Raw genomic sequence first — 14,355 nt, 5'->3', positions numbered from 1 at the left:
GTAGTTTGATGAAAATTAGGTTACGTTTTGGAAGAGGATTCAACACAGATAAAAGACAGCCGTATAGTTGTCTGGCTCTAACAAAACACTACGTACATACTTTTTGGTTTGCAGAAGGTAGAAAAACGTGGGAGAGCTAGCATAAGAGAAACTGAAATACACACACATGCTAGAAAAGAACAACCAGTGCTATCGTTGCGCTCCAACTTGTTGATGTGCTACTGAGAAAGACACACTATTATTTGGTTTCATAGCCTGTATGTGCATTTAGCCCAAATGTCAAAAGTGTGACGCACTGCGACACAGCAGAGGATACTCACTTGGTGCTGCCGGTTGCTTTGGCGGTGTTCTTCTTCCTGCGAAACATGTTGAGGATGCTATTGCTCTGGCAGGGAGCGGCCTTTCCGTCGCCCACATGCATACGGACCACGTCAGAGGTCGTGAAGGCGCTGCGGACGTTGCGCTCGGGCTTGGAGATGATGATGTACATTTTGGGGGTGAACATGCAGCCAAGAGCTACTGTGACGCTGAGGCTGACGGAGAAGGAGGTGGTGATGATCTTGTAGTTGGAGCCAAAATAGATGGGCACAAAAGCCAGCCAGATAATGCAAGTGGTGTACATGGTGAAAGCAATGTACTTGGCTTCGTTGAAGTTGGCCGGCACGTTGCGGGTCTTGAAGGCGTAGTAAGTACAGCTCATGATGAGAAGGCCGTTGTACCCCAGCGGGGCCACCATGCCCAAATTACTGGTGTTGCAGATGAGGTACACCTCCCTAATGCTGGGGTAACTCTTCACCGGCTCAGGTGGTTCCAACACAATCAGCGTGACCACCAGAGCCAACTGCACACTAATCAGAATGAAGGCAATAACTACCTGGGCCCAGGCACTCATGAAACGGGGCTTGCGTGTGCAGATTTTCTTCTTGCTGCCAGCCAGGATGCGGGCAATGCGATTGGTCTTGGTGACGAGGGCGGAGTAGCACATGGCGGATGACAAGCCCACTAAGAGGCGCTGCAGGTAGCAGGAGATCACAGTGGGATAGGCGATGAGCGTGAATGGGCAGATGTAGCCAAGGAAAATACCCGCCAGGATGATGTAGCAGAGCTCGCGGCTGGAGGACTTCACCACCGGCGTGTCGCTGTACTGGAAAAAGATGAAGGTGACGAAAAACGTAATCAGGATACCGAGGCAGGAGAAACACACTGCGACGATGGACTCCACGTTGCTCCACTCCAGGTATTTGAGAGGGAGAGGTTTGCATCCTGAAATAAAGGAACAAAAAAGACAGACTTCTGGTTTGTATGTTAAGACATGACATGTGGCTAACATTTGTTAACATAACATGTTGGATTGATGTTTTAATGATGTTTAGAGATGGGTTGACTATAGACCACTTTGGAAGACGTAAACAGTGCTGGTCCAAAAGAACGGTTTCAGGGTTTTTTTAACACTACACCAAGTTTGAACAAAATACATCCATCAGAACCTTCATAACCAAGTCAAAATGTTAAACAAATATCTTTAAGATTTTACTTTTTATGTAAGATTTTAAAAGAATAATATGAAATAAATAAAAACTGAAACTGGAAGTGCTTCTGGACCATCTTGCAAAGTGGTCAATAGTGCTCACAATATCACTACACGATAATTTTGACAAAAATTACGATTTTGTTGCATTTGTATTGGGAAAGTGGCACTGAATTATTTAAAATATTAACATACGTATGGGATTTACATGACATCAATAATCATTATTTATATGAATATAAATAATATATTAATATCGCCATTATTATTGCCATTCCCGGTATATCGCAATACCCACAGTTAACTAGTTGTCCGAAAACCACTAAATCAATTGGGGATTTTGAAAATATGTAGTTTTGCACATGACATGTTTTATACAATACCATCATGTGGATTTTTCCATCCATGTTAAATTTCATATGACTCCCGTATTCATGTTTAAAAAAATTCTATACATTTTAAGCTCTCTCTCTCATTCACTATGACAGAGCTCTTCTCTATCTCAGATCAGTCTGCCTCTGGTAATCAGAATTCCCTGTAGCTGCTCAGGTTCCATGGTGAAACTGTTGAGTCTGACACGGCTGCTGGGTACTAATGGGATTCCAACCTCACCGTTATCCAGCTCTGCTCACCGCTGCAAAGAGCTGTCAAAACAACGCGCCGCTCGCAAGCAAGAAAGAGAGAGCGAGAGAAAGTGTTGGAGTGGATGAGAAGGGCATAGAGAACAGAGCTGGGAGGAGATAAGACTTAGATCTAAACGTTGCCCGTACACGGCAAATATATCGTATTGAGAAGGAGATATTCTCAATGGAATAGTGTTGTAAGCATTTTGAATGAATGTTTAAATATGTTTCCGGATAACTTAATGGATGAATGAATGCGTGTTACCTGCCAGTTCGTCNGAGAGAGAGAGAGAGAGAGAGAGAGAGAGAGAGAGACATTTCACTTCGCTTTTATGAGAGCACGCGAACTTGCACAATATTGGCAGTGTGACTGGTTGCGTCACTCAGGCTATAAAAGCGCATAGGCCCTTTTCACAATGACGTCACTTAACTTCCGCCTTTTCGCAAAGCAGTGTATCATAACATCCGTCTTGCAACAAACAAGAAGAAGAACTTCCGTTTTGCCGTCCTGCTGGAATTTAACAACAGTGGAAAAAAACACGTATTCAAGTACTTATCCTAGCACCTTCGCTAACACAAAAAGAAAACAAAACACTTACCTTCATAATCAAACAGGTACTGTTCAACGAAGAATTTGTATCCTTTCTCTAGCTTTGATCTTGTCGTTAGCAAAAATTTGTCTGCAAGACGTTGTACATCATCTAGCCGTATTTGTGGCAGATGTGCAAGGGACTTTGTAAACTCTAAGGCGCTATAGCGGAAGTGGCTTCTTCTTGAGTTTTACTGGCGGTTGGCAAACCAGCTTATAGGTGCATTACCGCCACCTTATGAACTGGAGTGCTAGCGGAAGTAACGATACACTGCTTCGCGGCAGAACGGAAGATGCGTGACGTCATGTGAAAAGGGCGTATTCAGAGTTTAATGACTTGCAGGTTGCTTCGTAGATTTACGAAGTCACATCCAAAATTCAGCTGCCTGAATATTAGGCACACCTCGAAAGGCCCAAATGCTGTCTAGGTAGGCAACTACAGTAGGTTTTTGACACACAATCACAGTAGTGGCACAAGGCATATCTCCCCCTCCCCTCACACCAGTCTCATAACATGACCTACATTCCGTTAGTCATTATGTTCGCTAACGTGATTATTGTGCTCACACGTATCTGCTTAAACTATTGTGCTTCCAGAACAGTTCTTCAATATTCGTACGTGCTGATAACGTTTCAACCAAATATTTAAGTTAATTCAAAGCAGCCAAGAACACTGCCATTTACAGTTGCCTTGAGGTGTGTACAGTGGGCGAATCTACTGTAGGATCGGCGTCTTTAGACCAACATTACAGAGTCGCTTGCTGCTGTGTGCGCGCTTGAATGATTTAATTTTAAGAGTTTATCGATTAACTAGTTTCAATCATTTTATAAGTGTGAACCTATATACGCCATCAGGAGGACAGACTGATGACGTTTGTTTACGTTCGCCACATGTGTAGGTGGAAGCTAGGGAACTTTCCCGTGTTATCTTACCTGCGATGTCCCACAGCTGTAACCGCACTAGTGTTTTGTTGTCCCAGTTGATGACTTTGAGGGCAAAATCCACGCCTATGGTCGCTCTGTAGTTTTGCGAGAAAAGCTGATGCACGTATCGTTTAATGATGCTCGTCTTTCCAACACCCAATTCCCCGATCACCAATACCTTAAACAGATACTCCTTACACTCCGACACGGACCCGCCTGCCATGCTGTCAGTTAATTTAGTGCAACTCCAGATGTCAGTTAAATGAGAAAAAAGTTTTGCCAACTCTGAGCGACCACTTCCTTCGGTTTGGAGAAGTGCTCGACAGCTTCACGTTTCGGGTGAGAGAAGAGTATTCAAACAGAAAGCATAAGCTCCCATCTCCTCCCACCGGGCAACCACCTGATAAGTCACAGGACCCGGAAATATCGCGACTGGATTGCTTTTCTATTGCCTGGGGTTTAGGGTCAAAGAAATAAAGAAGTTATGATTCACGAGCTGTGGTATGGTGAGTCGTGTTGGGTAAATACGGAACCACGAACCGATCGATTTCAACATGCTCTTGAGAGGACACACGACTGCAGAGAAGTCGAAAACTCAAATTGGTTTGTTTAAAAGCAGGCGAGACGCGAACAAGAAGATTAAATAAAAGCACGAGGTTCCACTTAGACTGAATTGTATTTGAATGAACGTCCTTTATGAAAATTAACCCTGGTTTAACCTTAGTAACCAGTTCTAACCAAAAGTTTTCCATGTTCTTACTAAGGAGTTCAATTAATGATTCAGAATTTGAGATCAATAAAATATAATCATATTTTCATAAAACTAAAAGCTATACTGAATTGGTAATCAATGTTTGAGAGCCTTTACATAAATAAAACCAAGGGTAAATGCATTCCATTTCATTACAGTCATTTGTGGAAAAAATCACACAGCATTAGATATAAAATATTTATTTTACAGCATGATTTGTCCTGGCAAAAAGAGAATTTTTCCTCATTTGTAAGACAATGTAAACAGATGATCTGTCAGTTACTTTACATTTAACAAACAACTTGCACTAAAAGACCTAATATTACAATCGATTATAACAAGTACAATACTTATTGAATAATATTCTTTTGAGAGTTGCATTCTAATAGTCCTTTGAAACTTAAAGCATTACAGTCGCAATGTGATAATCCTACGCAAGATCGGCAGTAAATGCTACAAGTTACCACTAGAAGCAACTACTCATAGGTAAAATGTAAAAAATGGCACATTTAAAAGAGAAATCCTCGGATTTGTAAAAGTTTCTGAAAGGTAACTCCATCCATAGCGTCACCGCGTAACCCTTTATCATAAAGAGCAAGTTATAAGACGTTTTTAAAACTTACAAATTTCTAACATTCTAATCATAGAATCATATAGCAGATGTACAAAGACACCATCTGTGTGGAAAACAATAGATGGCAAAAACAGTATACACATGTTTGCAAAACATTACTCCCTTTTCAAAGCTGAGTTCATACATGTGTTCTCTTTTTATGTACCTTAGCTCCATATTTATACTAAAAAAAGCTTCCTATGTCTATCATATACAATCACAATTCCTATCTGTGACTCTCTAAGCAAATACTGACTTTGGGAGCCTAAAGGAAATTGGAAAAACCCTTAGCTGGGGAACTCCATGTTTACTCATCCAGCCTGCCAGGTGAAACATTATTGTGTGCACACGGAGTTTCACTTTGTGTTGTACACAGTTAACCGTTTAAAAATGTAAATCATTGAAGTAATACCAAAATCACACAGCAGCATGAAAACCGATGAGAATGATTTGCCTATATGTGCACACATTTGTTTGGTGTTGATTTGATGTCTCTGTGCTGTCTGCTTCCAAACCCATGGTTTTTCCTATATGCCTTATCCTAAATCCAGCTACAAAGTTCAAAAGCACATATTCCAGAACACCAGTGTCTCGTCTTTCTTCAAGAAACACATATAAGAGTGAAAAAGTAAAGCAGCAAGCTGGCAGTATCACTCCCGCACTGTTGTGATGCCAGCTGATTTCGGGCACAGCGACACAATGAATATTTGGCACTCCAACTTTCCACAGCATTTGGAAACCGGATACTGCCATTGTAGCCTCCAAGAAAAATATTCCCAACAGGACATTCCATTTGCTCACGCTCCTTCTTTGTTTCTGAAATTATGTCTTTTTGACAGAGCCAAGTAAGCAAGCGAATTATGTCCTCCAATGATTGATTTATAAACAGCGGCATTTGTACCCTGTGTCCTGAGCGTGTGCTGTTACAGTGTCAAAGAGCTCTGTTTGGGAGCGTAGTTCAAATTCTGGGAAAAGGGGGGGTTGTTGTCAGAGGTGGGGGATCCGGGAATGGACCCCCCTGACCGAAGCGAGTCCCTGAAGGGAGAAGGTGGAGTGAGCAGGGTCAGCTTACTCTGTGCCAACTCTTCCTCCTCCTCCTCTTGAGTAGCACTGTCGCACAGAAACCTGTGAATGAGGTCGAGAGCTTCCATTTCGGAACCATCCTCTGTGAACGCCTTCCCCTGCAGAGGAAGCGGCAGTTGATTGGCAGATGATTTATAGGCGGGGCTCAACTTGTTGCCTGTGCCGATGACAAACTGATCAAAATCGGGAACTGTAGAGCTCAGCGTGTCTACCTGCCCCCCCTGTGGACGATCAGTGGTGCGATCTATTAAATGAGTAGGAGAATAGGAAGGCTCCTGGGTCGTATGTTGTTGGAGATGTTGACTTCCGTCCTCGTTGAGGTTGTAGAGAGCCTTGTCTTCGGGATGCGAGCCGTTGGGGGCTGCGTTGAGGCCAGCATCATATTCGGGATGGGGGGGCTGTGAGGCATTAGTTAGGGGTCGTATGACCGCCGTCTGACTCTGGCCGACTGCTTGCCTCCTCACATGCACAGACAGTCTGTGGAACACACTCGACCCCCTCCCCTGGGGTCTGGCACCTGATTCAGACCATGACACAGACTTTCCATTAGGACTATGAATGAACAGAGACCCAGCGTTATTCCCACGGAGAAACGCCAGAATGCAACACAAAGACACAGAAGAACACCACAGAAACATTATCATTGTGCATGTCATCATTTTTCCAACACAGCAAATGACTACTATCATCAAAACTCTCATGATAAGGGTTAGCACACGATGCGTAACTGAACGTTGTTAATTCATGAAGTTGCTGACAAAGACCTCCCTCAAACATGCTAATTGCGTATCTCATAATGACCTGCTTGCAGAGCATTATGAAAGCCGTGATGGCTCATTCTCCGCCATCCATTATCTGCGCCGCTCTGCTCAAACCCAACACCATGCAATGGGAAACAAGGGCCTCATGGAATTCCCCGCCCAGTTTCAGATCACGGCATTTGCTGTCCGCTCCTAATAACTGAGTTAATCGGACAGAGACGCCTCAGAGCTGAAAGCTGTTTCAGAGTTAGAGGGAACAGGATGTTTCGAGCTTCTGAGAGAACTGGGTTAAATTTTTAGTCAAGAAAAGGAGGGACAAGGTTTGACATGGGGGAGGCGGGCACTGAGAAGTGGGTTAATACCAGGGAGGAGAGGGACTCGACGGATGGGTAGTTTGATGAAAATTAGGTTACGTTTTGGAAGAGGATTCAACACAGATAAAAGACAGCCGTATAGTTGTCTGGCTCTAACAAAACACTACGTACATACTTTTTGGTTTGCAGAAGGTAGAAAAACGTGGGAGAGCTAGCATAAGAGAAACTGAAATACACACACATGCTAGAAAAGAACAACCAGTGCTATCGTTGCGCTCCAACTTGTTGATGTGCTACTGAGAAAGACACACTATTATTTGGTTTCATAGCCTGTATGTGCATTTAGCCCAAATGTCAAAAGTGTGACGCACTGCGACACAGCAGAGGATACTCACTTGGTGCTGCCGGTTGCTTTGGCGGTGTTCTTCTTCCTGCGAAACATGTTGAGGATGCTATTGCTCTGGCAGGGAGCGGCCTTTCCGTCGCCCACATGCATACGGACCACGTCAGAGGTCGTGAAGGCGCTGCGGACGTTGCGCTCGGGCTTGGAGATGATGATGTACATTTTGGGGGTGAACATGCAGCCAAGAGCTACTGTGACGCTGAGGCTGACGGAGAAGGAGGTGGTGATGATCTTGTAGTTGGAGCCAAAATAGATGGGCACAAAAGCCAGCCAGATAATGCAAGTGGTGTACATGGTGAAAGCAATGTACTTGGCTTCGTTGAAGTTGGCCGGCACGTTGCGGGTCTTGAAGGCGTAGTAAGTACAGCTCATGATGAGAAGGCCGTTGTACCCCAGCGGGGCCACCATGCCCAAATTACTGGTGTTGCAGATGAGGTACACCTCCCTAATGCTGGGGTAACTCTTCACCGGCTCAGGTGGTTCCAACACAATCAGCGTGACCACCAGAGCCAACTGCACACTAATCAGAATGAAGGCAATAACTACCTGGGCCCAGGCACTCATGAAACGGGGCTTGCGTGTGCAGATTTTCTTCTTGCTGCCAGCCAGGATGCGGGCAATGCGATTGGTCTTGGTGACGAGGGCGGAGTAGCACATGGCGGATGACAAGCCCACTAAGAGGCGCTGCAGGTAGCAGGAGATCACAGTGGGATAGGCGATGAGCGTGAATGGGCAGATGTAGCCAAGGAAAATACCCGCCAGGATGATGTAGCAGAGCTCGCGGCTGGAGGACTTCACCACCGGCGTGTCGCTGTACTGGAAAAAGATGAAGGTGACGAAAAACGTAATCAGGATACCGAGGCAGGAGAAACACACTGCGACGATGGACTCCACGTTGCTCCACTCCAGGTATTTGAGAGGGAGAGGTTTGCATCCTGAAATAAAGGAACAAAAAAGACAGACTTCTGGTTTGTATGTTAAGACATGACATGTGGCTAACATTTGTTAACATAACATGTTGGATTGATGTTTTAATGATGTTTAGAGATGGGTTGACTATAGACCACTTTGGAAGACGTAAACAGTGCTGGTCCAAAAGAACGGTTTCAGGGTTTTTTTAACACTACACCAAGTTTGAACAAAATACATCCATCAGAACCTTCATAACCAAGTCAAAATGTTAAACAAATATCTTTAAGATTTTACTTTTTATGTAAGATTTTAAAAGAATAATATGAAATAAATAAAAACTGAAACTGGAAGTGCTTCTGGACCATCTTGCAAAGTGGTCAATAGTGCTCACAATATCACTACACGATAATTTTGACAAAAATTACGATTTTGTTGCATTTGTATTGGGAAAGTGGCACTGAATTATTTAAAATATTAACATACGTATGGGATTTACATGACATCAATAATCATTATTTATATGAATATAAATAATATATTAATATCGCCATTATTATTGCCATTCCCGGTATATCGCAATACCCACAGTTAACTAGTTGTCCGAAAACCACTAAATCAATTGGGGATTTTGAAAATATGTAGTTTTGCACATGACATGTTTTATACAATACCATCATGTGGATTTTTCCATCCATGTTAAATTTCATATGACTCCCGTATTCATGTTTAAAAAAATTCTATACATTTTAAGCTCTCTCTCTCATTCACTATGACAGAGCTCTTCTCTATCTCAGATCAGTCTGCCTCTGGTAATCAGAATTCCCTGTAGCTGCTCAGGTTCCATGGTGAAACTGTTGAGTCTGACACGGCTGCTGGGTACTAATGGGATTCCAACCTCACCGTTATCCAGCTCTGCTCACCGCTGCAAAGAGCTGTCAAAACAACGCGCCGCTCGCAAGCAAGAAAGAGAGAGCGAGAGAAAGTGTTGGAGTGGATGAGAAGGGCATAGAGAACAGAGCTGGGAGGAGATAAGACTTAGATCTAAACGTTGCCCGTACACGGCAAATATATCGTATTGAGAAGGAGATATTCTCAATGGAATAGTGTTGTAAGCATTTTGAATGAATGTTTAAATATGTTTCCGGATAACTTAATGGATGAATGAATGCGTGTTACCTGCCAGTTCGTCATCAGGCCACCAGCCCAGCTCACAAGCCCTGCAGGTGAACTCATCCTGAACATATTCATTATCTTTACACGTAGTGCAGATCCAGCAGCAACTCACTTCACCTTTTCGGATCACCTACGATGAGAAAACAGAGAATTTTTGTTGAGGACAGACACTTTGGTTGTTTGAATAAAACAGAGAGCTTTAAAGCTGCATTTTGTCATTTCTGCATCACTATAGCGTCATCGGTGTAATTGTCGATAACCGTGTTCCCCAAATACAATAGAAATCATGTTTTTATTTTGTGATTTATTAACCCCAAAAAAGAAAAAACATAATATAAACAGTTAAAGATTAATTTAACCAATACCATAATTTGTTTCGAAAGAACATTTCAATATATATCGCGATAATATTGTTATTGTTTCCCAAATAGGTTTTCCAAACACTCCTTGCCTTTTCTTACAAACACATTTGATTGGTCAGACTATCAGACAGTCCCACCCCAAACTCACACAATTGGTCAATTTGGCCTTTACTGACCAGCCAATGTTTTGAAAGTACCACAGTGTTTTCAAGGAAAGCTTTCTACTAATGGCTTTCTGAATATATTAAGCTTGGATACCAGTAAAGGTATTTTAAAAAATCCTCAAATTGATACACTTCAGCATTAAGGGCTCTATTTTAACGATCTAAGCGCATGGTCTAAAGTGCTGGGCGCAAGTGTACTTAAGGCGTGTCCGAATCCACTTTTGCTAGTTTAACGAAGGGAGAAAACGGTCAGCGCGCCAGGCGCATTGTCTAAACTGGTTGCCCCTATTCTCTTAATGAATCATGGATGTGTTTTGGGCAAAACGTGCAGTGAACCAATCAGAGTCTCATCTCCCATTCCCTGGGCTGAAAGTGTAGCAAAAACACTTGCGCTGCGCCTTGCGCTGGGTGTACGATAAGTGTAGTGGAAGTTTTTTTTTTTTAATGCGAATGTGCATAAAAGCTAATGCCACACACACGCACCTTGATCTGGCCCTTGTAGCATGGTTCACTGCAGACCGACCGAACCATCTCAGTGCGGTTTGTCATGAGCTTATAATCATTGATACTCAGAAGCCCTTCATGCCATGAACCCACATTAATGTAATCATGGCGGCCCAGTTCCTCCACGTATTGCAGATTCATAATATCATACCTTAGGGAGAGAAAAGAGAGAGAGAGAGAGAGAGAGAATGATTATGCAGACACAAAAAAGTCTGGCATAATATAGCTGTGCACTGCTGAAACCTAGGGACCGGTAGTGATGCATAGTCAAACCTTTGACAAAACATCATAAAGTCTAATCCATCATGCATGTCGATAAAGTCATAGAGTTCGAAATATATTCACTGCTTGTGAATGTTTAGTTAGGGTTGACATGTACATTTCAACAGTAACAAGAATTCCACTTTTAACATCTTTACACATCCAACAAGTCAATCAGGATGTAAACCTCCATCTGGGATTCAAATCAGCAACATCCCTAAAAGTGGACAAAGTGCCACAAAAGCACAGATGTGCACAAGGCAATGGCAGTGTTGGCAGCAGTTGGAGCTGTCATCCTCTCTTCATGTCTACCCTGACCGCATCAGGGTATTGGAGTGGAGAGGGGTGAAGCATCTCCTCAAGACAGCCAATCTGTTCCACTCCAATCCCATTACCATCCGATATGCAACTCCTTGCATGTGCTGGCTAGGGTACTAATGGAACCTGAGAGGGTGTGTGCTCAATTCTTTTTTCATAGAATTGCCTTTGTTAAAATTATCATTTAGTCGTCAAGTTTTAATATGGATATTAAACTTCCTAAATCTGAAATCTTAAAAGCAACTGATTCTGCATTTCATGGCAATGCAAAGTGTTTTGAAACCAGTTTCCTGCGTGAAGCATGCCAATGATATATTAAATCTTAATTAAGTTTTAGAAGATAGCAGTAGTATTATTCATGCCGATTACCTGCCAGGTGTGTCTCCGTTTTCATCGAAGTAGATTTCCTCCCCAGACACGCCGCTGAAGTAGGTTTTGAGCAGATAGTCCAGCAGTTTACTGCCATCAATGGGATCCATCGCCTCACACAGGCCAGGATGGTTTGGGCACATTTCTCTGTGCATATCATGAAGGCCGTGAGCCATCGCGTATATTGCATTGATCACAAAGCCCATCTTGCTGTCCTGGACATAGTTGTCCTTCAAGCTTTCATTTCCTGTCGGGGAGAGATTGTAAAGGGACAGTTCATCAGTTTCATCATTTACTCATTCTCATGTCATTTCAAACCTGTATGACTTTCTTTCTTCTGCAGAATACAAAAGAAGATATTTTGAAGAACGCTTGTAACCGAACAACACTGTACCCCATTGACTTCCATTGTATTGACACAAAACCACTAAGACATTTCACAAAATATCTTCTTTTGTGTTCCACAGAAGAAAGAGTCAAATATAGGGTTGGAACAGCATGAGGGTGAATAAGCGCTAACATCATTTTTCTTATAAACAAGACTGTGCAAAAGGTAAAATATGTATTTGTAATTTTATAAATATTCATAAGCCAGCCCTTTGAAAAGCCATTCCAGTGCTTCAAATACATCCAAGAGAGTCAAGACACAAGAAATCATCCTTAAACACAATCATACTGTATATGTGTTAGATGTAATTTCTTGAATGTGTATCTCTGTAAGTGCAATCGATAAGGTTTCGCAGTGATCTATAACACACATGCAGACAGGTTGGGTACCTTATTACACCATGATCACAGTGTTGTTGTTTTTTTGCATTCACACAATTGAACTCACGCTGTGATAGGGCGTGTTTCTCCTTGTGCGACAAGCTGCTCCTGTGCTTTTAGTGTCACCAAGCTTAGCATACAAGAGCTGGACTGATATCTCGCTTTGGCAGGTGTACTGTCTGACTTTGCTTGACTTTTACGCTAAACTGAAGCCTGCAACAGATACAGCTTAGCAAAATGAAAGAATTTTACAATCAATATCAATCCAATGCCATTCTAAGTGAACGGACACGGTAAAATGTGAGAATGCGGAGCTATACTGTCGCACAACTGTAGCCCGAGCTTTGAGAACAACGTTCATTATGATATGTTGAACATGGTTTAAGGATTTATAGAGGGTTTACAGCTTTTTGCTGTGTTACATCTGCTGATTGTACCCAGATAGCACAGGTACATCTGTACGATGTCTGCTAAAGATCTGGAGATCTGGAAAACATCTGCTGTGTAAAAACATCTGCTAAACATCTTAGAAAGAGCTGTTGTACATCCATTCTAAATCATACACATCTTACAGACATCTTCTAGAGGTCTATATGACATCTGACCATCTCAGAGATGTAGGGCAGATGAGCAAACAGCATCTGCCAGATGTCTTGCAGATGAAAATGCAGACATGAATGTCTGCCAGATGTACGTGCTATCAGGGAAAGGAATAATGCGAAACAGGCAATGGTGCATGATTTGCATGTTGTGAATCTTGCATGTCAGTTTTGTCATTTGCAGGTCAAGATTGTACAGCATCACTACAGTACAGTATCACTTTACACTACAGTCCATGAACATCAACAGCCTTCACATGTGGATGTATGTAACACTGGCTTATAATACTCCAACATTAAATCATTGTTTGATGAAAAACTGCTAGTGTGAACAATGGAAAATGTACACAAATATAATACACAAATGTATTCAGTGCTATTTCAGAACTGTTATTGCATCATTTAACTGGTATGAGAATATCCCATTACCATCCGATATTACCATTTGATATAAGTTAAATAACAGTTTAAATCCGTACAATTTGATCTTCATCTAAGATGATATTTAGTGTGCACGCGATGCATCTCTGCTTTATTATGGACGTTTTTACAACTCAAAATAGCTCTGCCAATAAAAAAGCCAAACACAGTCCAACCCATTGTGCTGTCTGTTGCCATAGTGAAGTGCTTTTCAGTGCAGGTATCATAACATTCTATGGTCGCTCATCAACTCTCACTTACCACCATGACCCTGATAGCACACATACATCTGGTTTACGTCTATTTGACGTCTGCATTTACATCTGCAAGACATCTACAATACATTGTTTGCTCATCTGCAATACGTCTCGGAGATGTCTGCTGTCAGACATCATATAGACATCTAGAAGATGTCTCAACTCAACTCAACTTTATTTATATAGCGCTTTTACAATTTTCATTGTTACAAAGCAGCTGTACATGAGACACATTGACTACAAGCAAAACAATCAAAGTTGTACCTGCAAAAACAAGAAAAGGTTGAAAACACAGAAGACAGACACACCCACACACAAAACACTCCACACACACAACACGCACACGCACCAACACACACAGACACAGAGACACACACACACACACACACACGTACGTACACAGACAAGTACGCACACACACACACGCTCAGTGAGAGCACACATTTAGGATAAAGGAGAGAGAAGCACAGGTCAAATATAACAGATAATAAATTCCTATATGCAATATTAATTAAGTAAAACTTTAAGATTCTAAAGCAGCCCCCCTGGTCAGGCAGATAGTGCAAAAACAGTATGCAAACGGTGGCGAGGAACCCAAAACTCTAATCGAGAAAAAAAACCTCAGGAGAACCCAGGCCCAACCAGGGGATTCCAGTTCC

The 14,355-nt window shown here is 42.3% G+C and overlaps 1 protein-coding gene across 1 annotated transcript in view; it reads right to left on the bottom strand.

Moving 5' to 3' along the window:
* Positions 1-14,355, bottom strand: part of grm1a (glutamate receptor, metabotropic 1a) — a 31,496-nt gene that overhangs the window by 2,662 nt on the left and 14,479 nt on the right. The window contains exons 5-12 of the mRNA XM_057353270.1: positions 11,653-11,899; positions 10,684-10,855; positions 9,678-9,804; positions 7,582-8,524; positions 5,956-6,663; positions 3,674-3,888; positions 2,417-2,521; positions 321-1,263 (exon numbers count right to left, since the gene is read on the bottom strand). Of these exons, the coding sequence (XP_057209253.1) occupies positions 321-1,263; positions 2,417-2,521; positions 3,674-3,888; positions 5,956-6,663; positions 7,582-8,524; positions 9,678-9,804; positions 10,684-10,855; positions 11,653-11,899 (3,460 nt within the window). The remainder of the gene's footprint in view (positions 1-320; positions 1,264-2,416; positions 2,522-3,673; positions 3,889-5,955; positions 6,664-7,581; positions 8,525-9,677; positions 9,805-10,683; positions 10,856-11,652; positions 11,900-14,355) is intronic.

Source organism: Triplophysa rosa, linkage group LG15 (genome assembly GCF_024868665.1).
Source record: "Triplophysa rosa linkage group LG15, Trosa_1v2, whole genome shotgun sequence".
NCBI lineage: Eukaryota > Metazoa > Chordata > Actinopteri > Cypriniformes > Nemacheilidae > Triplophysa > Triplophysa rosa.
This window is presented reverse-complemented; position numbering and strand designations above follow the sequence as displayed.